Here is a 24,436-nt window from a genome sequence, read left to right as displayed (position 1 = left end):
TTGAGCTTTATGTGTTGGGGTCTGGCATACCTCCCACCACCAGAGAGCCCCAACTGGCGTTTTGAACTGGGCACAGGTGTGTCCAATTATCACACAACTGTGCCCAATCATCTTGAACACTTTAATAGAACATTTTTATTCAGCAAACATTTTTTTTTTTCTGTCTGTTTTTTTTTTTAGCGGACTTGCTAACACGAGGTGGTGTATCCCTGGATTTTCACAAAGAAAAGTTTTCCATCTGCCGCAGGGATGTCGAACTTTTGGACTGGCGTGACGTCATCCGCTCCGCTACAAGCACCCCTAGGGCATCATGTTAATCTGTTAATAAACAACTGGGTAGACTGCTGGAAGTGTGAATTTCCCTACGGGGATGAATAAAGTATCTATCTATCTATCTTCCTTGTGTCATTTTCACTTAAACGACAAGTTTGTTTGTTTTCTGGTTTCTTTGTAACTGTGCTACTTGCAATTTACACTTCCAGGTATATCTACCTTTTTTGGGGGGGAGGGTATGGGGGGGTTTGGTATATGGTTAGTGGCCACTGTTTGGTAATTTGGTCCCTATTTTGTTTTGAGCAACTCTGCCTGCAGTTCTTGCTTCCCCCACATGGGTCCATCCATCCATTATCTGCACCGCTTATCCTCAGTAGGGTCGCGGGGGTGCTGGAGCCCATCCCAGCTCTCTTTGTGCAGTGGGCAGGAGACACCCTGAACTGATTACCACCCATTGCAGGGCAAACAGAGACATACAACTCACTCGCACAATCACACTTAAGGATAATTTGGACCGGCCAATTAACCTGACATGCATGTTTTTGGAATGTGGGAGGAGCCGGAGTGCCCGGAGGAAACCCACGCAAGCACGGGGAGAACATGCAAACTCCACACAGATCTCATGACCTCAAAACTGTGCCGCACACGCGCTAACCACTGCGCCGCCGTGCTGCCCCACATGGGTCAATTCCCCCAAAACTTAACATTATGACTTCTTCACCACACAGATTTCCTCAAAAAGAACAATTGTCAGCTAGGACAAAGCAATCCAAAGGTTGTGTATGGAGTGGTCAGGGCATCCAACTCACTTGTAGAAAGCTTGGTTCTCCACGCCGCACTTCCAAAGGTGCTTGCACGCCTCCGGGGTGGGCGCAAAGTATGTCAAGACAATCTTTGTTTCCTGCACGTTGAAAATACAAAACGCCGTGCAGGATCATTAAAAACCTGGAGAACGGAGATCGGGGATGGGGATCTCACCTCCTTGTGGTTTGCATAAACGTGGAACGTCTTGCCCTCAAACTTCAGCTTGGTCACGTCGGTCCTGTCCGGGAAGGAAGGGCGCAGAAAAAACGAGACGATTAAACATTCATGCAAAGCACTCGAACATCACGTAAACAGCTAAATAGCGGGGGGGGGAAAACAAACGGCTCTGAGCATTCCCCGAAGGAGGATGGTGAATAGCTTAGTAGAATTTCTCAGAGAGTTGTTTGAAAACTTTGGCTAGTGGGTAATAAGCCATCTATTTCACAGGTAGCGTCAGATGGAAGAGTGCATGGTGTTTGACCATCTGTGGCTCAAATAAATAACTGCAGTCGAGTAAAAGTGCTACTGTAATACTAGATGAGATATCCAAGTATTTCATTTTTAGTATCTGCATATAGCAAGTTTTAGACCGATGTATAAGGGTAAAAAAATGGTATCCAATTTTTCGCAAAAGCATAGACAGTATAAGTATACATGCAGACATGTATGTGTATACAGCAGTAAATATGCTGTTCTATATTTCTATATTAATTGACATTTCATCAAATGTTAAACACTAAAGTTAACTGTGAATAATTATTTGAATATCATATTTTTTTTTCCTAATACAACTTTTCATATATCTAAGAAAAAGCCCTTTCCAATTCTCTAATTTTCTCTCTCTTTCTAAAACATTTTTTCAAACTCTCTCAATCTCCCCATCCCACTTAAACACTCTACATCTCTTTCACAATATCGCTCTCTCTTCTCTCTCTCAATCGATACATCCCTCTCGATATCTTTCCCACTAAACGTTTCTTCTAATCTTTCTCTCAATCTCCGTTTCTCTGGCACTCTCTCTCTCTCTCTCTCTCTCTCTCTCTCTCTCTCTCTCTCTCTCTCTCTCTCTCTCATTCACACACACTCTCTCTTTCTCTCACTCTGTAATTTTCACTCTCTCTTTCTCTCTCATTCACACTCTTTCTCTCTCCCTCCCTCTCTCTCATTCATTCTTTCTCATTCACACACACTCTCTCTCTCTCATTCACTGTCTCTCTCTCTCTCTCTCTCTCTCTTGTTCACACTCTTTCTCTCTCTTTCACACTCCTTTGCTCTCTCATTCACACTATTTCTCTCTCTCTCCCTTCTCTCATTCATTCTCTCTCATTCACTCTCTTTCTCTCTCATTATTTCTCTCTCATTCACTCTTTCTCTCTCTCCCTCTCATTCAATTTTTCTCTCGCTCACAATCTTGCTCATGCTCTAATTCTCTCACTCTACCAAATTATCTTTAATTATCTCTCAATCTCTAATTCCCTCTCTAATTTTTCTATCTTGTCTCTATCTGTTTATGTCTTTCTCTCCTCGCTCTCTCTAATTCTCACTCTTTCTCTCTCTCTCTCTCTCTCTCTCTCTCTCTCTCTCTCTCTCTCTCTCTCTCTCTCTCTCTCTGTAACTCACACTCTTTCTCTCGCTCTCTCTCTCTAATTCACAAATCATCTTTAATTATCTCTCAATCTCTAATTCCCTCTCTCTAATTTGTCTATTTTGTCTCCATCTGTGCATCTTTCTCTCCCCCCTCCCTCTCTAATTCTCACTCTTCTTTTCTCTCTCTCTCTCTCTCCCTTGATAATTCACTCTCTCTCTCTCTTTCTCTAATTCACACTCTCTCTTTTTAATTCTCACTCTCTCTATCTCTCACACAATCTCTCTAATTCTCACTCTATCGCTCTAACTCTCCCTCTTTCTCCCTCTCTCTTTCTAATTCTCACTCTATTTCTCTCTTTCTCCCGCTCTTTAATCATTTTCATAAACAAAACATTAAGAAACCCCAGCTAATGCCCCTCGACACCCACCGACATCAGCGAACTCACCATTTAAGGAAATGCACTCGTTTGTTTCCCTGCAAGACCACAAAACCGAAGGGCGTGAAGGCGAGGAAAGCCGGGTTTCCTGACACGTCCTGGATCAGGCGGGAACACGATCATTACGCCATCAAAACAACGGCTCACGACATGTTGATGTTGTTATGGGGGCGGCAGCCCACCTTGCACGGGTGGGGATCAACACCATATGTCTCCAGCATCTGGGCCTTCTGCAGGAAATTTCGCTCGGATGTTTCGGGTGTCTGCCCGCTGGCAATGCAGAGGAAAATATGAGCCATGATAGCAAAAAATAACTGAATAAATTTAATTCAAAAAGAACCTGAGACATTTTGAGATATTTCATCTTTTTTTTTTTAGAAAAATATAAGTACTTTAAAATTAGACAACATATAATATATATTGCAGGATTTTCATCCTGCAATCCCCGTTATCCCCGCCTTTATATGGAATGTAAAGGCACAGCGTGTATTATTTGACCACTGGGTGCTACTGTAAAGCGATAAAATGTAAGTATAGAAACTACAAAGAATCAAAATGATCGTAAAGCACATTTTTTCCTTAGTTTTTTGGCTGCGCCTATCACCAGAATTTTGTTTTTTTTTGGGTACCCGTAGCAGCAAGATTGCAGACAATTGTGTCAGGTTCCCTTAGGTGAGCCTCATGTTGTGAAAAATAAATGAAAATGGATCAACCATTTATATGATAGTCCATGTATTTTTTTCCAGTAATCTAAATCAATATTCTCTCTCTTTTTTTTTTGATAAATAACATTTTTTACCTCACAAAATAATACACAATTTATGTTTAATTGCAGACCTCGCGCATTATGGATGAATTTATTGCTGATTGATTGAATTGTTTTATTATAAATACTCAATGTTTTTCTTAATCTTATTTTGTGAAGGGAATTAAAAAAAACATGATATTTGAGAACAGTGAGAGGTTTTTATGACTAATGTGGAAACCCCAATTTGACCCTAGATTGAGAAAATGTAGATCATTTTTTACATTTTGAGGAATATTTTCAAGAAATAGAACTAATGATACTAGTATTGATAAACTTATTGCAAATGTGCTCATTTCTAGGATAAACGTTCTTATTTTATGAAAAAAAATTAAACAGTCATAACATATACAAATCACATATGATAAGCATATATTTCTGCAAAATTTTTTTTTTAAGTAAAGTATGGTGTAATTCATAGTTTTAATTTTATACAGGACCAAAGTAAACCAATTCTTAACCACTAGTGGAGAAAATATGTGCCACTAGTAGGCAGCAGAGACTACCGTTTCAAAAAATGGCAACTTGGTCGAGCACTTGCATTGATTTGTCTCACCCTATTTCCTGAAAATACTTCCATATTGTTTATTTCTTTCAATACATCCCTTAAATACCTTTTTTGTCAATTTCTTGAGAAGCAGGGGTATATGAAGAAGCAAAACAAAGACCTAGAAGGTCGAAGTAACTCCTTGAGATAGCGTAAAGAAAACGATTAGAAGGAAAACATATGACGTAGAAGGCGACTGAAGATGAATCAGAAATAAATGAGGAATGGAAGCCTCTCCATAACCCTGAAAAATATTTTACGCTCCTCTTAGAAGATCAGACAGAACCCCACAAAAAAAAATATTCTCTTATTAGATGATGCATTCAGGTGCAACCTCTTAGCAGGTAGTACACATTGAGAGCTTTCTATTGCCCTGACAATCACCCCCGTCATCATCATCATTAACCTCATCACGTCTTTGATGCATTCAAGGACATAAATGTCAAGCCATATGGGGATTTGTGGAGTTTATACATGTTAGTGGCCAAGAAGGTCGCGCCATTCCCTTAGTCAGTTTGGGTGTATTTATCACATTGACTTGGTTATTCTTTATTAAAAACAGTAGTTCTACGAACTCTATATAAACTTATAGATGCACATTTAAAATATGTTTTAAGAATACTTTTAAAAACACAGCTAATTATGTGTATCATTTTAGGGGGATTTGTGAATATTTTACAGTTGCTCCAGAGTATATGTATCATACTACGACAAAAATACATGATTAGGTATTCAAAAAAACGTATACTGGTAAGTCGAACTGGATTCTAATTAGCATTTCTTTTCCCGCGTAGTAGAAAATTTAGATAGAACAAGTTAGTTTTTGCCGTAGCCGAAGGGGGGATTTTTTAAGGGGTATTGTTCTATTTTCTTTATTACTTATCCATTATCCGTTATCGGTCAGTTCATAATACGCTACAAAGCCAAGGTGCCAGGACACTTACTCTCAGCCAAAAGGCCGAGCTAAGGTCCTAGCCTCAAAGCCTTGCTGCGATCATTGCGAATGCACCGCTCCCGGAAGTACTGCAATACCGGGCAGATGTGTGGAGTGGACAGAGCAAGCTCTTATTCCATCTCCGGATTGCAAAAATCAAATCATAATACGCTAGGATTAACCTCATAGGCTACGATACTGCCACTGCGATGGCTATAAGATGCACAATTGTAACTACATAGCTATGGTATCTCCCCTGCCAGGTAAGTAGAAGACCACACTTGTTTTGGTTGTCAAGGATGATGCTAGTTTTTAGCATAGAAGAAGATGACTTGTTTTAAGCTAGTTTTCAGTATGACAGACAACAAACACATAACACATAATAAAAGAATAAATGTTAATGACGCAACTATTGAAGTGGAAGTAAACTGATAGTATTTCCTAACCACACTGTAGCATTTGTGTTTGTCAAATATTAACTAAGTATCAACCTGTTTTTACCAATATCAGGGGGGCAGCCATTTTGGGATGGCTCTTTGGTGAAGATGAAATCACAAATGCTCTGGCTTTATCTAACGACCAATCACCGTTTTGCTTCAGAAAGCAGGTGGAACCTGATTGGTCGTTGCTTGAGCATATGTGATGTCATCTTGACAACACACGCAAAATGGCTGCCTCCAGCGATGTCAAAGAACAGGTGATTTTTGCGTTTTACATCACATTCTACACATATACTATTAATCTAAGTGCCACATTTAGAATAGTGGGAGCACTAGGAACATTCCTTTTAAGAAGATGTTTAAAGTCTTCTACTTTATGTTGAAAGCCATCAATGGAATTTGAGCTGCTACACAGAACTTTATTTATTTATTTATTTATTCTTAATGTAATCATTCGGGATGATAGATCGCATTAACAATCTATTCAATCCAGAAAATATAGTATTAAGATCAACTTCTTGAAATAATTTACATTGTGTAGCTATTATAATTCAACCTCACCTACAAAAATAACTGACCAATAAAAAAAAAAAAAAGGAATCATGTAAGTTTGCCACATACGCCAGCCCACACCTGATCTTGAAGTTCTTAATTCATCTTACATCAGTTCCGTCTTGTGGATGTCTGCGATCCGCCGCTCCAGTTTCTCCGAGTGTTTCGGGAAGAACTGGAATTTGGAGCTGTAACCTTCAGGGTGCTTCCCGGGGTCGTAATTCCCAATCTCAGCTGGAGGGAGAAAAAAAACAAAAAACTAAAGGTTGACCTTAAACAAGGAGCCCCTTGCACATGGATTGCACGACACTCTACATTTGATGAGTCAAGCGTGCTGGGGGGATGGACCTGACCGGGCAGCAACATCTTTAATGCATAAGCCTCTTCTCTCACCCTCCAGCACTCTGTTTTTTTATGATACTATCTCTATACTAGAAACTCCTCCATGCATGCCAATGGTAGCGAAACGATAAGAGGCCAGATAATACTTCAAAGATTTTCTAAAGCTTTATTTTGGGTTGGTTAAAAAAAAGCCCTAGCCCTTGAAGGCGCCACTTATCCTTAGACATTGGAATTGTTATTAAAAATGTGAGACAACAATATAGTTCAGAGATGGTATTGGTATAAACTCAGAACCCTAAACGTTAACCCTTAACCTCCAATGCCTAAAGCCTAACCCTCTATACCACATGTGTCAATCAGGCGGCCCGCGGGCCGGATCAGGCCCGCTAAGGGATTGAATCCGGCCCGCGAGACAACACTCAGAGAAGCGCAAGAAAAAAGCAAGCTGCAGGTTGAAATAGGTCAACTTGATGTTGCCAAAGCCAGGTGCCTCGAACAAAGACACTGTACTTGTATTTATTTCTCCCTCTCTGTCTCTGTCTCTGTCTCTCTCTCTCTCTTCCACACTTTTTCTCCAACTCTCTGTCTCTGTCTTTTTCTCTCTCTGTGTCTTTTTAACTTCTTTTGCTTTAACTTCATTTTTTCCTTTTCTCTCTTTTCTCTTTCTCTCTTCCTGCCCTTTGCACTTTTTCTCTTTTCTTTCTTTCTGTCTTTCTATTTCTCTTTGCATTTCTTTCATCCTCTCCCTTTCTTTTTCCCCTCTCTCACGACTTTTTATCTCTTTTGTTTCTCACGCTCTCTCTGTCTTTTTAACTTCGTTTGCTCTAACTTCCTTTTTTCCTTTTCTCTCTTTTCTCTTTCTCCCTTCCTACCCTTCACACTTTCTTTTCTCTTCTTTCCTCTGTCTTTCTATTTCTCTTTGGATTTCTTACTTCCTCTCCCTTTCTTTCCCCCTCTTTCACGACTTCTCTTTTTATTTCTTGTTTCTCCCGCTCTCTCCTTCTCTCCTTTTCCCTCCCTCTTTCTCTTTTTTTATCCCTCTTTTTCTTTCTCTTTAATCTACTAGTCCGGCCCCCGACCGAATGTTTGTTCTATCGTGTGGCCCCCGAGTGAAAATGAGTTTGACACCCCTGCTCTAGACCTACCAAAACCTAGCGCTTAGCCCTAACTTTTAATCTCCAGCCACAAACCGTTCCAATCCTAGCTCTTGGGGTCTGGGACTTAATGCGGGTCTTCCTGGTGCTTTTTCGAAAATGTTTGATAATGGAAAATTATATTGTTTCTGGAGGAGGGCAAACATAACACAACATTATTTATGTTTTCTAATGAATATAGATATATACTGTTTTGGAATGCTGATAGTAACTGATGATTAGTATGTAGGCATCTGGTGAAGGTCGTGGGATGACGTTGTTGCCGGAGGTCACAAGCTGATATGCCGGACGACCTTCACGAGATATGTTAACTTTATTTTAGAACACTATAAAAGCCAATGTTGAACGTCTGGAACTTTGAATGTGTCCCGAATGCAATAAAGCGCGTTCCCTTTTCGCCATATCTCCTCTCTGCGTATTTTTTGGGGCGACGCCCAACGACTATACTTTCAAAATACACTAAAAATACAGTATGTGTTTCCTTCCTTATAAGGCTTATATAAAGCTTTTATTTTTTTATTGATCCAAACATAGGTTGTTAGTTTGTTTTTCTTGGTTCAATATGGCTCTTTCAACATTTTGTGTTGCCAACCCCTGTCATAACCTCCAAACCCTTATGTCCACAACCAAACCCATAACCATATCCTTAACCCTATCTAATCTTAAACCCTAACACCTAACCATAACCCCATAACTTATAGTTTCAACCTTAAAGTAAATGAGTATTTCAGAGGTATTGTACATGAAATACATTTTTTATTTAGAAAATTTCGCCCCAAAAATAATACTGTTAATTTGTGTCACCAAAAATAACCTCGCTATAAGCAGATCAGATTTTATCATTAAAGTAAAAAAAAAAAAAAAAACAACACAGCTGGTTAAAAACTGGATCATTTTGTAAACATCACAAATTGTTGGACTAATTTTTTAAAACCACCCCTAAAATATTTAATAACAATGTCTCGTTTGTTGAAAACTATAAAAAATTGGCGGCATATTTTAAAGGAAAAAAACGTAAAAAAAAAACATTCGCCAAAATCTTGTGATATTTTGTTTCCTCAATTTCAATCCGAATGAGTTGTTCTGTGCAAAAACACCCGGATAAAAAACAAAAATGTAACCCAAAACAGTTACTAATTACCTGTTGAAAAGTCCAAATACTGAGATATTGAAGTAATGATTACTTTCAATTAACTTTGGATTACTCCAATACTAAATATGCTGATAAAAAAAAAAAAAAAATGTAAATATCCTGAGTCTGCTGTGTGTGTGGGGGGAATGAATGAGACGGCAGAGAGAGAGTGGGAGAGAGGTGCGACCGAACATGGAAAATGTAAACAAATCTAGGAAAAGAATAAAAAGAATTAAAACTAACAAACACCAAGCTTCAGTATTGTCCCCTGTAGTGTGCAACCTAAAAATGCCATTAAATACAATTGTAATCCTGCAAAGTAATACTTGGTCTAACTAAATGTACCTATAATTTGATTACGAATTTTCACTGTAACGGAATACAATTACCTTTTCTTTTGCATCTTGAACACTAAAGTCTGTATTACCCCAAGCCTGTAGGTTGCTAACTGCAAAGTATTTTTGCTGGATAAGGGGAACTTTGCTCATAAATTATTTCACAAGAGATAGAGACCCCTCACTACTTGGCGCTTCGGTTATTGCTGTTTCACTCCTTTGAGGATTTTTAAATGAATTGATTTTACATTACTTTTAATGGCAAAACGCTTTGAGACTCTTTGTGGTTAAGGGCTATACAAATAAATACGACCTGACTTGACTTAAATATATGCAGGAACGTGTTTAAAATTTACCAAAATTACAAATCTGACAAGGCAGCACGGCGGCGCAGTGGTTAGCGCTTGTGCGGCACAGTTCATGTCATGGGAACCTGTCGTGGGTTCAAATCCAGCTCCAGACATCCTGTGCGGAGTTTGTATGTTCTCCCCATGCTTGCGTGGGTTTCCTCCGGGCACTCCGGTTTCCTCCCACGTTCCAAAAACATGCATTTCAGGTGAATTGGCCGGTCCAAATTGTCCCTAGGTGTGAATGAGCGAATGAGTTGTCTGTCCCTGTGTGCCCTGCGATTGGCTGGCAACCAGTTCAGGGTGTCCCCTGCCCACTGCCCGGAGATGGCTGGGATGGGCTCCAGCCCCCCCGCGACCCTAATGAGGATAAGCGGTACGGCTGATGAGATGAGATGAGATGATTTTGTCTTTGTTGTCATTAATATCATTAATGCCTTTGAGTGTGCTATTACCTCATATGCGGTCCCTTCTCAAGATTTCTTCATTTTCCTCCTGTTGAGGTTTTTGAGTTTTCCTTGCTCTCATGTAGGTTGCAGATCAGGGGATGATGTAATAATAGTCTGTAGTTTGCAATAATCTTTGGTCTGTGCAGCCCTTTGAAACTCCTTGTGATTAAAGGCGTCATAAACAAACAGGACTTGACCCTTTATTTAGTGGGTGTGACTGTGACTCTATGTGTGCGGCTGTGATAGGCTGCCGTATGCCGACAGTCAAACCTGCCAGACATGCGCAGTCAACGTCTCTGAATCAAAAACAAACTGCAAAGCACGGTGCACTTAAGCGGCTTGTTACATTGAAAATAAATCCATCAATTAAATCTGACTAAGGAAAGTCAGAAGAGTGCAAGGAAATTGTGATCACCAGCGTGTGCTTCGTGGATTATTATTGGGTTTCAGAAGTGACTCGGGCGGCGTCTGAGAGAAGGCAAGACCGGTTCTGCTGGTCTGGCCCACTGCTAGCGGTTAGATTAACAAGTCTCAGAAGCCGCGGCTGCAGACCCTGTATCGTGCCAACACCAGGTCAATTTGGCATGAAATGGATGACTTTGAGCCATAACTCGTGGAAAACCAATGGATTCGGGTCGGTCTTATTTTAATCATCGCACAGATCTGTCGCCATTTGAGGACACCCGATGCTAGCGCGTAACTAGCCGGCCTTTCTCTAAATTGCTCTCTTACACTGAACGTAGAAGCCCCCCAATTTTTTTTAGTATAATGACAATAAAACCATTCATTCAACTGCTTTTATGTGTTGTGTACTAGTATCTATAGATCTATAATAGTTTTTTGTGACAGTCGTGTAATCTCAGCTGGTAGTGACGTCATCTCGAGGTAAGTTCAAGCCTTTTGGGTCTTCAATGAAGGTGCGACGCCACTTCGCGGATTTTCACTTTTCGCAGGTGCTTCTGGTCCCCATTAACCCCAATACCCGAGGGATCTCTGTACATCACTGATAAAAGATTGAGAATCACTGCTCTATAGTACTCGTACTTCTCCCCAAGAATGTATTAATGGGTATTTCAGTATAAAAAATACATGCCCGGTGGCTCCCGCCTTTTCCCTGTACATTTTCACTTGGCCCGTCTCACCTATTCCCACAGCTGAGCATGCATTTGTCAGCCAAGTTAACTCTGAGCTTGTGAGGTCCATATGTTACCTTCCATTACCTTGAAGGATATAGGCAGCCAGTAAGGCGGCGTCTGAGGTTTTGCACAGGAGGCGGCCGTGGTAAAGGTCCCTTTTGATTTGCAGGAAGACCAGATATCTGGAACCAAAAGGACAACATGAAACTCAAAAGTGCGTTCGGGATGGAGGAGGATGATGTTGGAGGTTGCACTGGAATTGCTGCAAAATGACAACATAAGGTAGGTCTTGCACAGTCAAAAGAATCTTCTATATTTATTTGCAACAGGGTTTCTCATTTTAGCATTTTTCACCGCTGCTCTTGTCTCAAAACATTTGGGGGTAAAAAACAAGTATAGTGAAACTCTTTTCTTTTTTTACAATTATTATATATCAAATACTCTATTATACACTGAAACTAAAGAACAAAGTATTTGTACATTTATTAAACAATTACAAGTACTGTATAAAACTGAATTCTTTAATGAATAACTACCATCAAATAATAATAAGCGGGGAGTCCATCCAAGATGCACAACACGACGCAAAATTATGAAGTAATAAACCCATTAAAAGTAAACCGCATTATAGCAAGGGATTACTATATTATTTAAGGTAAAATTAATTCGTTATCTTAATGTTTTTTATCACTCAATAAATTGGGGGAAACACCATAAAATTGTAATTATTTGTACAGTGGAACCTCGGTTTTCGAACGCCTCTCAGTTCGAACAAATCGGTTCTCGACCAAAAATTTCGAGAAATTCTTGCTTCGCTTTTCGTTCAAAAAATCGGAGTTCGAACGCCGGTATGCTAGGGTGCGATGCTGAGCGGCGTACGGGTGTAGATCGTGTAGATTGCCCCCATCCCTCGTGAAGAACTGTTATGACGTGCGCGCGCACTTCTTTTCGCTTTTAATATCGGTGAACGGAGTGTTTTAGCCCCTAATTATGCCTCCGAAGAAGGTCGGTGCAAGCAGCAAAGTTGCTACAGGTGAAAAAAGAAGAGTAGTGTGTACAACTATTGCATTTAAGAAAGAAATAATGGCAAAATATGAAGAAGGTGTGCGCGTTTCCGATCTTGCTATACATACAGCATGGCTTCTGCTGAGCACCACAAAGGTAAGAAATCCTATTCATAACATTTTTCTTTATCCTTTAACCGCTCACCACTTTTTGTGGAGACCCGGGTGCTAAATGACATGTAAACGACCTGATTTTTTTTATTTTTACACGTTCATGTTAGCGTAATCTTTCGTACGGACGATTACGCTAACGCGAACGTACGATTAGCCTGGGTTAGCTTCATGTTTACGTTCATGGTAAACATTCAGTGTGTTGGAACGGATTAAAACGATTTTACATTACTTTTAATGGCAAAAACGATTTCGGTGATCGAACAAATCGGTTTTCGAACAGGGTTCTGGAACGGATTATGGTCGAGAACCGAGGTTCCACTGTATTTTTATATTTTCTCAAAATTGACCTTCAAGAAAGATTTGAGTAGTCTTTGTAATTTACATGATTTTATATTTTTATTACTATTATATAATTATGAAAGTATATTTTAACAAAAGGGTGAACTCAAATATTTGGTCATGTACTCTCTCCACTTAATATAATTAATAATTCATTGAGTTTTTATCATGTCTTTAAAATTAAAGAAGTGATTTCCCATGAATATGTATTTATATTAATCGATACTGATGAAAATAAGACCAGCTCTATGGCCTTGGGGTCGGGTGAATTGTAGTTTTAAATATGGCCACTAAATGTTGCTAAAGCCAGATGTCTTTCAAAAAAACAACTGAAGCTGTAGCTTTGTTTATTTCTCTCGCTCACTCCCTGTCTCTCTCTTTGTCTCCCTCTCTCTCTCTCTCTCTCTCTCTCTCTCTCATTCTCTTTCTCATTTTTTCATTTCTTGCTGCCTGTTTTTCTCAACTCCCATTCTCTTCTCTCTTTCCCTTTCTATGTACTTTTTCTCTTTCTCCTCTCTGTATGTATTTCTCTCTCTTTCTTCCACTAGCCATCTCTCTTTTTTCTCTTTCTCTTTTGTCTTTCTTTTCTATTTCTATGTTTATCTTTCTGCCTTTTTCTTTGTCCCTCTCTATTTCTACTTCTATCTCTTTTTCTCTTCCTTTTCCTCCCTTTCTCTCTTTTTTCCATCTCTCTGTCTCATTTTCTTTTCTTTTTTTCCTCCCTTTCCTTGACTCTTTTTTCTCTCATTCCCTCTCTCTGTTTCTTCCTCTCTCTTTGTCCATCACTTATTTTCTCTCTCTCTCTCTCTCTCTCTCTCTCTCTCTCTCTCTCTCTCTCTCTCTCTCTCTCTCTCTCTCTCTCTCTCTTTCTTTCTTTCTTTCTTTCTTTCTTTCTTTCTTTCTTTCTCTGTCCGTTTGTCTCCCCTTTTCAACCCCTCTGCCCTTTCATATTTTCTCTCCTTCTCTTTCTCTATACATATTTGTCTCTATCATTCTTCCTCGCATTCTTGAACTCTTTTTCTCATTCTTTCTTTTTTATTTTACCCTCTTTTTTTCTTTCTTTCCTTCTTTCTCTGTCCGTTTGTCTCCCCTTTTCAACCTCTTTGCCCTTTTATATTTTTCTCTCCTCTCCTTTTCTAAACACATGTCCTCTATCTTTCTTCCTCTTTTTTTTTTCTCTCTCTCCCTCTTTCTTTCTTTCTTGCATGCTCTTTTTCTCATTCTTTTTAATGTCTCTTTTTTCTTTCTGTCTTTCTTTCTCTTAATCTACTAGACTGGCCCTATCATATAGCGCCATGAGCAAAAAGAAATTTGAAAACACTCTAATAAGAAATTTTAGTTTATTGGACAAGGTTCTGAATATGCTTGTGAATGTATTTTGTACTATACGCCTTAAATATATCCGCAACATCTACTATCACAACATGGAAGCTCGATGGGCCTGGTGATTAAATACATTACCTCTTCACCATTATCATAAAGGACACTCAGATTCCTCATTTTCCTTCGCATCTTACTCTCTCTCTCTCTCTCTCTCTCTCTCTCTCTCTCTCTCTCTCTCTCTCTCTCTCTCTCTCTCTCTCTCTCTCTCTCTCTCTCTCTCTCTCTCTCTCTCTCTCTCTCTCTCTCTCTCTCTCTCTCTCTCTCTCTCTCTCTCTCTCTCTCTCTCTCTCTCTCTCTCTCTCTCTCGGTGCAGCCTCCATCAATGGCCTTTAGCCTCGTTCTCGGCAGTACAATTTATTACACGCGTGTGCGACATGCCGCATGGTTCACGTCCCCCGCTGTGGCCAGCCAGCATAGAATCCATCAGCGACAAGCGTGCGCACGTCAGAAGCATCAAAACGACCTTCATTATGCACAATTATCATTTGCAAATACTAATGTTATGCAAAGCAAGTGTTGCTCTGCCATGTTTCATTCAGGGTTACCACGGAAAGCTTTTTGCAGACCTCCGACTGAACAAGTCCTTCAGCAAACTGTGTAATATTCATTATTGCGGTGCGGTACAAAGACACGCTCTGTTCTTGGGTTTAAATATTTGAGAGGAGGATTAATTTTGATAGATTAAAATAGATCCAGACTCAAGGCGCACTTGTTTTCTTAAGTTTTCAAAAGGGTATTACTTCAAAAAGTTCAAAAAACTTGATTAAACAATAAAATTATATTCTTTTAAGTATAGGTTTTTGTTCCATTGGTAGATAATGTTGATAATATTATGAATTTGTTTTCATTTTCACAGGAATTAAAACTTAAATGTATAATCATTTGAATCATTTGAAATGGTCATTTTGTCCATATTACATACGATTGGAAAAAATGATTTGATCAAATACTTTTGCACATTGAGGTATTATTTTAATAGACAAAGATAGTAAATTCTAATTAAAATCAGAATATGAGGCATACAAAACCTAAAAAATGTTCACTACTTTGCTCATCAAAAAGACCTTTGGAAATAAAAAAATTATTATCTCAATAACAGGCAATTGTGTAATATGGCTAGTCATATATAATATTCAATGCATTGTTTTTCTTTTTAGTTCATCCCTCTCACAGTGGACATGCACTTATGATGGTAATTTCAGACCCTTCCATGATTTCTAAATGGGTGAAATAGCAAAATAGCAGGGTGTTCAAATACTTATTTTCTTCACAGTATATAAGAACATCATACTTTTCAGAATTTAATTTTCATGGTATTATTTAAAACCCCTTTTATTGAAATTTTCACAATTTTGCTAATTTTTATTTTGTCATCTTATAAGAAAAACAAAGAAAAAACACTGAATTATTATAGTAGCAAAACAAGTAAAACTGAAAATTAGTATAAATGATCTGGCACAAAACTAAGATTTTTTTTTCCCAGTAAAATACGTTTATCGGGTTTTTTTTTTAGAGTAAAACATATTTGGGAATTAAAACTAAAACCATTTATTTCTTCAACAACGAATTAACAGTAAAAATCGTTTATCAAAACTTATATTTTTTTCTATCAAAACTTCTAATTCCAATTTTAATTAAAATATTTGATATAACGCTTTATTGGACTCTTATATATTTGATGATCTCAAATTGGGTTATTGTACAATATAATGTGGACATTTTCATTAAAAAAAACACATTATTTCCCTTAAAAATAGGAAGAATTTTAAGTTAAAATAATCTTTACAACTACATTAAAAATATTTGTACTTAATCAATGTGTGTCACTTTTTCAATGAAAAATTCCGGAATAGGCATCCTTGCTACCGAAAATGAGTTTGAAATTTACCGAGTGATTTCCTCCTTGAGAGCTGCTGGATCCGGAGGGTAAAACTTGACGCGTAGACACATGGTGAAAGGCGGCTGAGCTGGGGCAAACAAAGAAAATATACATCTTCAGGGTTCCTACAGCTTAAGGCAAGATAAAGTCAAGACTTTTTAAGACTTTTTAATGCCTTTTGAAATCAAATTTAAGTCGGCAAAAAAATAACAATTGAAACACCCCATGGATTAAAAGCAATTTTAAACAAATGTTATTTTAATTGTTTTAAAAATCACATTTGGGTCCAGTTAAAAACTTTTCATCTGAGAAAAAAAGCACTCCCCGTAGTTTTAGGCACGAAAAACAATAAATAAAAACTGGCAGATAACTATTAATTCAGATTTCTGCAACATTCATGAAGCATGTGTATCATAATACATAAAAAAGGCTTTTTTACTTAATATTTTTAGTTCATAAAAATATGAATATATACAAATAATAATTATTAATGTGTTCACAGTTTTAAGACTTTGAAAATTGGATCTAAAATATTTGAATCCCAATTAATGCCTTATTTTTAGAATAATGAATTCCATGCCTTTTAAGACTTTTCAAGGATCCGTGGTAACCCCACTCTTAAAATGATGAGAAAAAGAATAAAAATTATCAGCATTATTCACATTATACAACACTATACTTCAAAGTCATCAATAGCAAATATACCCTGTTTTTGTAAAAGGTCATATTTAATTACATTTCCCCCTTCTCCAAGTACGCAAGTCAAGAGCTACTTTAAGTTTAGTTCCCAAGCAACCGCCCCAGTCAATTGATTGTGTCTGTAAGAAATATAACGATAATGTATTATCTCATTGGCCATCAAATTTGAACTTTTCTTGAGGGTGACTAATTGATGTTTAAATTTGTTTTTGTCAACAAAGTTATATATCCAGTTGTTTGAGGTGTCCTAAAAATCTTTAAAATTCAATATTTTCTCTATTAAGTATGTGTTAACAATGCCCAACTGAGGTGAAAGAGCCTTATACAGATGCTCCCCTACTTACGACCATTCGACTTACGAAAAACGGTAGATACGAACATTTTTTTCGGGATGTCGAAAAATATCCGGACATTGCTGTAAGTTAGATTTTGTAATGTGTGCACTTTTTCTCCGAGTAGAGGACAAGAAAGGAAGAAGAAGAAATCCGGCTCCTGCTTCCGGCTGAATTTCATATTTTCTTGCGTTAGCAAGGATGAATTTTAGATCGTGACAAGACACGAGAACTGGTATTAATCCTTGTGAATGGCAACACTAGGCCGAGCTAGCTGGATACACCCGGAGCGGCCGAAATAAGTCGAACCGCTGGAGTTACTCAGAGGATATGTAAGTGGCTAGCTTTAGCTGCTAGTTGGAGAAGCTGGCTAGCAAAAGAGCGAAGCAGAATTTGTCGGGACCCGGAAACAACTCAGCCACATTCGCTTGCATAAAGAGCTGTGGAAGGTGGGAGACACTGAAGGACAAAGCAAGCTTAATTTATTGTACCAGCTAGCATGGGTGGCTAGAGAAATAAACCTTAGAACAAAAAGTGAAAGATGCCTGGATGACTAGATTCGGTGACCATCACATACAGGGCTTAGCAGTCGAAGTTAAGTGACTGAGCTAAAAAGCACCACTGTGACAAGCTACCTTCGCAAAAGGGTGATTCGGGCTTCCGTTTTAGTTAGATGGCCACCAAATGTAACCTTCTTCAATGGGCGTGTCAGGTTGTGTCATAAAATTACGAATTTCTAAACCATCGAGTCTTGTATATGAGATGGTACATGTGTTTTTGTTTATTATTTGAATCAATGGTGTGTCAGTTAAATGAATGGAGCATTTTTACACCACTAAGCGTCGCTATACAAAACACACAAATAAAAAGAGGAATACTTACATTTCATTTGCTTAGCAATGGACCTCGTTAACTCCAACCAGTGCTGTGTTGGAAGCAGAGCAGATTGATGAGTTACAGACATAATTGAGGTAACACGCAAAAGCATCAATTAAAAATGTAAAAGGCAAAAACGATTTCCTTTTCCAACAAGCATAAAGATTGAAGTTTGGTACACTAAAAAAGAAGTTAACTAGAGTAAGTGAGGACAGCTAAATTTTGCTGTGTATGTATAAAATGACTGCGCCATCCCTTTTCTACAGCACTAGTTCTAATTAAGATGCCACCTGACTTTGGCCGAGACGCAGACTAAATAGTTGACAGGGTGCTAATGGGTGAGGAAAGGTATTTGTGAAAACAATAAAGAAAGTCTTCATAAATGTTTTTTTCAAAATGAAATGTAAAGCTTTTCCGGCAAAAAAATTTTCTTTTGTCAGAGTTAGACAAGTTAGCTAGATTAAGCTAAAGATCTAACTATAGATAGCTGTAGATATCTGAATGGCTTGCTAGACCGAGTTAAAACAGACTGCTGTAGACAGCTAGCCAGGACGGTCTAGAAAGACTGCTTTAGATAGCTCCTAGATCAGGCTAAATAGACTACTCTAGCTAGCAAAATAGCAAGCTAGATAGCTTTCTGGATAGAAAGCTGTATAGAAAGATAGATACTGTAGATAGAAAGAGAAGAGAGCTAGATAGAAAAGAGAGTCAGACAGACACAGTTAAAGATGTCGGTAGTTAGGTAGATAAATTAAGAGGTTGGTAGGATGGTAGGTAGGTAGGTAAGAAGGATAGTTAGGTAGGTAGGTAGAAGAAATAAAGTATGATTTTGTTTATGTAAGGAGAAACTCTTAATGTCTTAATCAATTCATTTTAAACACAAATATGAGCAGAATTGGTTAAAGTGTGTGTTGATGCGGCGCAACAAAACCAGAATACTGGTAAATATTTCGATCTTAAACTCAATATTAACTGTATCTAAACATAGTCAATGTTCAATGCCTATAAATGCCTTGTTTTGCTTTTATTTTGAGAATGTATATAGTAGCGGATAGTGGAGTGCTAGTTGATGTGATTTTGAGAGTTAGAATTCATAACCCAGTTCAAGTTTAAATTTATTAAAGTAACAGCGATATCAGCCGGAAATCATTTAATCGCTAATTAAGACTGTTAAAAAGCTTTAATGAGGTTTATATTGTAGAGTGAGAAACCTCCATTATCCTCTGCATTAGCAGCTAGCAATTATAAATGTTCTTCATTTAAACCAAAAATATAGTTTGCTGCTATGTACAGGTGAAATTTTGTATTCTATTATCCTAAAAAGATGATTGTTACTTAGTGACATGGCCAGCAAGCAGCTATGTGCTCACTTGCCTCTTGAGTAGCTACGCACCATTAGCTAATGAAAGCAATTACAAGGATTTTGAATCAAGGAGAGAAATGACTCCATGGCGACTCACCCGCTGTTTGTCAGGGTCCACGTATCGGATGCCGAAATAATCTTTCTCCAGTAAGTTCAGGTGGTGGCAGATGAGATCAAACAAATACTGGCCTTTAGCATCTCGCTGTTGGGCAGAAGAAAAACAACATTCATTGGAAACAAATCCTAATAGAGTGAAATTAAGTTTAAGTGCGAGAAACAGATTTAAAAAAATTCCAGATGGCTTTATAGGGAATGTGAATCCATAAGCCAGGAGATGGACTGACTTCATCCAGTATTAGTACCATCTGAGGTGTCTCCAGAGCCTGGAGCTTAAAGAGAGGATGAATTTACTATGCAGGGATCCTGCAGTGGGATTTGCTAATCCTTATAGAAACGTACAGTAAGTGTATACTTCATGATATATAGCACTTTGCAAAACAAATCGGATGCTGGTGACAAACACGGGCGTCCACTCAGCTCAACCTAAAGCCACTTGAATTTGTTTTGATGAGTTAAAAAAAACGATACAGGGAGTGAGACACTTTGACGGGCGCAGCGGTAATTCGTGGCTTCCAATCGTATAGCCAGGAGAGCTGCTCAGATGGTTTACATAAGAACATGAAGAGGCGTGATTACAAGTAGGCGCATCATTTCCTCAAACAACTTATGCTAATAAAAGCTTTGCAATGCATGCATATTTGTGTCACGGCTATTATTTCTAGTACTCTCATTACTGTATTCCACCGGATCTTCTTCCTAAATTCCAATTTATTATCTGCATAGATGTTCAAGAGAGTTTCGATCAAAAAACATGCTTGGACAGTCTATCCCCGTTACACTTATGCAACGCAGTGGCGATATCGAATTCACAGTAATTTGACACTCCACCGTATTTGAGTGTAGACAAAACTACAGACGTTCCCCTACTAACGAACATTGGAGTTACGAAAAAAAAAAATCGGGATGTCGAAAAATATGTGTGTGCACCTTTTTCCGAGTACAGGACATTACTGTAGTGCTTCTTTCCGCCGCGACCGACGTGTGGCACTGTGAGAGCTCACCCAGCATCCTCTCCAAAGAGGAAATCCGGCTGCCTCTAACTAGTTTGTGTGTAAGCATACTATACTGTATCTCCAGTGCGCTAAAAACTTTTTTACTGTTTAATAACTCTTGCATCCATTCAATATGGTTGGTGTAAAGTGTAAAGAAGAGGCGAGCCGTTTCATTTGACATGAAAGTGGAATATGAAAGCTTAATCGGGTGAGAAAATAGTTGTATCGCTTTTTTCGGCCACTTTTTACTATGGAGGAGGAAGTCGCCTAACTCTTGAAGCTAATCTTCCAAAAGTAAGTTAAACTTCACTTTATTTATTTTCATCTTTATTTTTCAGAACAAAACAAGACAGGTTACTTATACAAGTTAAAACACACTACCATTCTATAGCATATGAATAACCTATATTTTATGTAGCTGTGTGTTATTTCTTATTGCAACATCCGTTGCAGCTTGGTCATTGTGGAAGGGGGATTACCTCATGTGCGGTCCCTTCTCAAGGTTTCCTCATTTTCCTTATGTTGAGGTTTTTTTGAGTTTTTCCTTGCCCTCATGTAGGTTTTGGATCAGGGGATGGTGTAATAATAGTCTCTGGTTTGTAATAATCTGTGGCCTGTACAACGCTTTGAGACTCTTTGTGGTTAAGGGCTATACAAATAAATACGACCTGACTTGACTTAAATATATGCAGGAACGTGTTTAAAATTTACCAAAATTACAAATCTGACAAGGCAGCACGGCGGCGCAGTGGTTAGCGCGTGTGCGGCACAATTCTAAGGTCTTGGGAACCTCCTGTGTGGGTTCAAATGCAGCTACCGGACTTACTGTGCGGAGTTTGTATGTTCTCCCGTGCTTGCGTGGGTTTCCTCCGGGCACTCCGATTTCCTCCCACATTCCAAAGACATGCATTTCAGGTGGACTGGCCGGTCCAAATTGTCCCTAGGTGTGAATGAGCGAGCGAGTTGTCTGTCCCTGTGTACCCTGCGATTGGCTGGCAACCAGTTCAGGGTGTCCCCTGCCCACTGCCCGATGATTGCTGGGATGGGCTCCAGCACCCCCGCGACCCTGCTGAGGATGAGCGGTGCAGCTAATGAGATGAGAGATGAGATGAGACAAATCTGACATTTGTGGAAAGGTATCTACTTTATGGACAGTGTTTAATTTAAATAGTTAAAATGTTCTAACACATTTACATGGCTCAACATTAGGCATTAAAGCTATGTCCACAACGCTAGCATCAGCATTAGTTGTTACTGGTATTAGACTGGCATTCTGAACTGATGCTATTTGCTAGCTACGTCGGGAAATTAATAGAATACGCCCCTAAGGATGCTCTAACAATTTTTAAATTTTTTTTAGATGAACATCTTGTCTAAGTCCCTCACAAATTAATCTGGTCATATCGCCTACCTCGATAAGCAAGGTTACTTCAATTCACACTCAGAAAACAGATCCTGGCATGTCTACATTGCCCTATTTAATGTTTGCAACCGTCACGGCTTTTTCAGTTTAAACCAAATTAGTTCTGGCCCCTCCGCTCTATCGGGGCAGTTATCAGCACTAAGGAGATTTTACACCCTGCAAGAATATCAATAACAACAGCATCGTCCTCAGTTCCTAAGGCTCCGCGCTCATTAAGCGCAAGGCCATAAAACATAATATTGGAGGCTGTTTTGCAGTGCGTTATTATCTTGTTTTATCTCTCTTCGTGATAGCGATCTAGCGAGAACTCCCTAAACAATTAAAGAGCAGTTTAGGATGGAAAAGACACGCCAAAACCCGAAAGGACATCTGGTCTTTTGTTCAAGACGTTTGTTAGTATTCCGCGCCGTTCACTCGGACACCCCACTGTTGCCCCCAGAGGCTCGCTCATTACCCTCACCCACACTCGTATAACCGCCCACCCCCGATTCAGCCTCTGCCCGACGCCAAGGACAGCTGCCTTTAGTCCTCAACAGCCGTTCTAAATGCAAGGTCGTGGACTAATGATGATTTTTTTTTTTTAATCAAACAGGACAAGGTGTGCTCATAAAAGTGGCCTTACAATGTACTGCATTTATTCGCGTACATGCACTTTTTTTTCTTACTTAAAAAAATTACTCAAAGTTTGGGTGCGCGTGATACACAAGGTTTCATGATCATATATTACCGTTTTTGTGCAATGATTAATCGGGTCGAAAATTAGCGCTGACTACAATGGCAAAACTATGGATGCAACTGGAATCAAGGCGAAGAGAGCACCTAATCCTAACCACTAAACCAGTGTTTTTCAACCAGTGTGCCCGGGCACACAAGTGTGCCGCGTGACCTTGTCTAGTGTGCCACGAGAAATTGTACGATTTTATCTTTGCAAAAAAGCATGCCATTGTTCAGTATCTTGGATTTCTTCCACTCATTAGCCGAGTAATGTAACATTCATTCATATCAGTAGGTGGCAGTAAATAGCTATTCTATAATTAATTTCATATATCTGTCATGATTACCGATTTGGATCACCTGTGCCCGCTCATTTGGCACCAGCCGCTGCGGGCTATCTGATTGGTTCCCTGTACCTTTTTAAAGCCCAGTCCTGTCACTCTCCGGTTGTAAGTTCATCTGCGAACCTCTGTTGTTACAAGGCAAGCCTTTTTGACCCTGACTCCCGCCCGTCCCGTTTTTGCACCCGTTTTGCCACCTGTCCGTTCCTGATCTCCCCGTTTGTCTCCGGCTATGTCCTGTTTGTGGTCCCAACCAATCTGCTCTCCCGTCCCGGTTTACTACCCGTATTTTGATCCCGACCACGTCTGCTTTCCGGTCCCCGCTTACGACCCGTTTTTGATTCCGACCACGTTTTTCCGTCCTTGACACCGCCATCTCCCGCTACAGAAGATCGACTTCCACATTCGGATCACGATCCGTTTGCGTGCGTCCAGGGAGCACCAGTTCGCGGGCGCTGCCCTTCCTCTTTCTATTCAATAAACTTGTGGTTAACGCGACGCATTTGGGTCCTGATTCCGTTCTGGTCGTGACACTAATCATATGCTCATGAGGTAGTGCAGGGAAGCATATGTAACTTAATTCATCTGAAATACAAAGGATAATTTTAAACTTTAGAGGACATTCAAATTAAGGAGAGACAATATCAATGGATTTTGAACTAGCATGGAGAATAAGGGGAGAAGCCTTCAACGAAGGAAGTCCAACCTGCTCTAAAGGCCTTCCACTGAGCCCTTTTTTTAAAAAATAAATGTTTAGTTTTGCAAAGAACAATATCAATAATACATCAAGTAATGTTAAAGCCTTGCACATGATTTTGTTGATTTATTTTATTATTATCCTATTTAATATAAAGAAAAGAAAGAAAAAGATAGTAGTAAAAAAATCCTCTGGCTGATATTTTTTATTCATTTTTAGTATTATTTTTTGTCAGGACCAGAACAGGACGCAATTACGTTACGTTTACCACAAGTTTTATTGAAAGAAAGAAAAAGGACAGCGCCCACGATCCGGTGTTCCCTGGACGCGAGAAGCAAGTCTCTCTTGCACTCGGATTGTGATCCGAACACGGAAGTGTATCTTCCGTAGTGAGCAATGGCGGTGTCAGGGACGGAAAAACTGGTAGGTAGCCGGGACTGGGAGGGCAAAGCGTGGTCAGGGTCGGGAGCGAGTCGTAAGCCAGGACGAGAGAGTAGACGTAGTCCAGATAAAAAATGGGTCGTAAGCCGGGACGGGAGAGCAGACGTGTTCGGGATCAAAACAGGTCGTAGCCGGAGACAAACGGGAGCAAAAACGGGACAGGCGGGAGTCAGGGTCAAAAAAAGGCTTGCCTTGTATAAACAGATGTCCGCAGACGGACTGAACCCAGGGGATTGACAAGACTGGGTTTGAATAGGGACAGCGAGCCAATCAGAGCCCGCAGCGGTTGGCGCCAAAAGAGCGGGCATAGGTGATTCACATCGGTAATTGTGAGAATTTTTGTTATGTTTGTTATGTTTACTTGTTATGTTTCTAAAAAAACAAA

The 24,436-nt window shown here is 39.3% G+C and overlaps 1 protein-coding gene and 1 pseudogene across 3 annotated transcripts in view; both read right to left on the bottom strand.

The window, feature by feature from the left end:
- Positions 1-24,436, bottom strand: part of frmd5a (FERM domain containing 5a) — an 84,333-nt gene that overhangs the window by 12,504 nt on the left and 47,393 nt on the right. For 2 of the 3 annotated variants that reach the window (XM_088340265.1, XM_088340267.1), the window contains exons 2-10: positions 19,421-19,525; positions 17,967-18,009; positions 16,063-16,141; positions 11,359-11,456; positions 6,490-6,613; positions 3,284-3,371; positions 3,111-3,199; positions 1,252-1,315; positions 1,083-1,174 (exon numbers count right to left, since the gene is read on the bottom strand). In XM_088340265.1, the coding sequence (XP_088196391.1) occupies positions 1,083-1,174; positions 1,252-1,315; positions 3,111-3,199; positions 3,284-3,371; positions 6,490-6,613; positions 11,359-11,456; positions 16,063-16,141; positions 17,967-18,009; positions 19,421-19,525 (782 nt within the window). The remainder of the gene's footprint in view (positions 1-1,082; positions 1,175-1,251; positions 1,316-3,110; positions 3,200-3,283; positions 3,372-6,489; positions 6,614-11,358; positions 11,457-16,062; positions 16,142-17,966; positions 18,010-19,420; positions 19,526-24,436) is intronic. The other variant, XM_088340266.1, reaches the window with a different exon arrangement.
- On the bottom strand, positions 5,452-5,604 carry LOC148362745 (U2 spliceosomal RNA; annotated as a pseudogene).

This window comes from Urocampus carinirostris, chromosome 7 (assembly GCF_059441175.1).
Source record: "Urocampus carinirostris isolate Australia breed hairy pipefish chromosome 7, RoL_Ucar_1.0, whole genome shotgun sequence".
Lineage (NCBI taxonomy): Eukaryota > Metazoa > Chordata > Actinopteri > Syngnathiformes > Syngnathidae > Urocampus > Urocampus carinirostris.
This window is presented reverse-complemented; position numbering and strand designations above follow the sequence as displayed.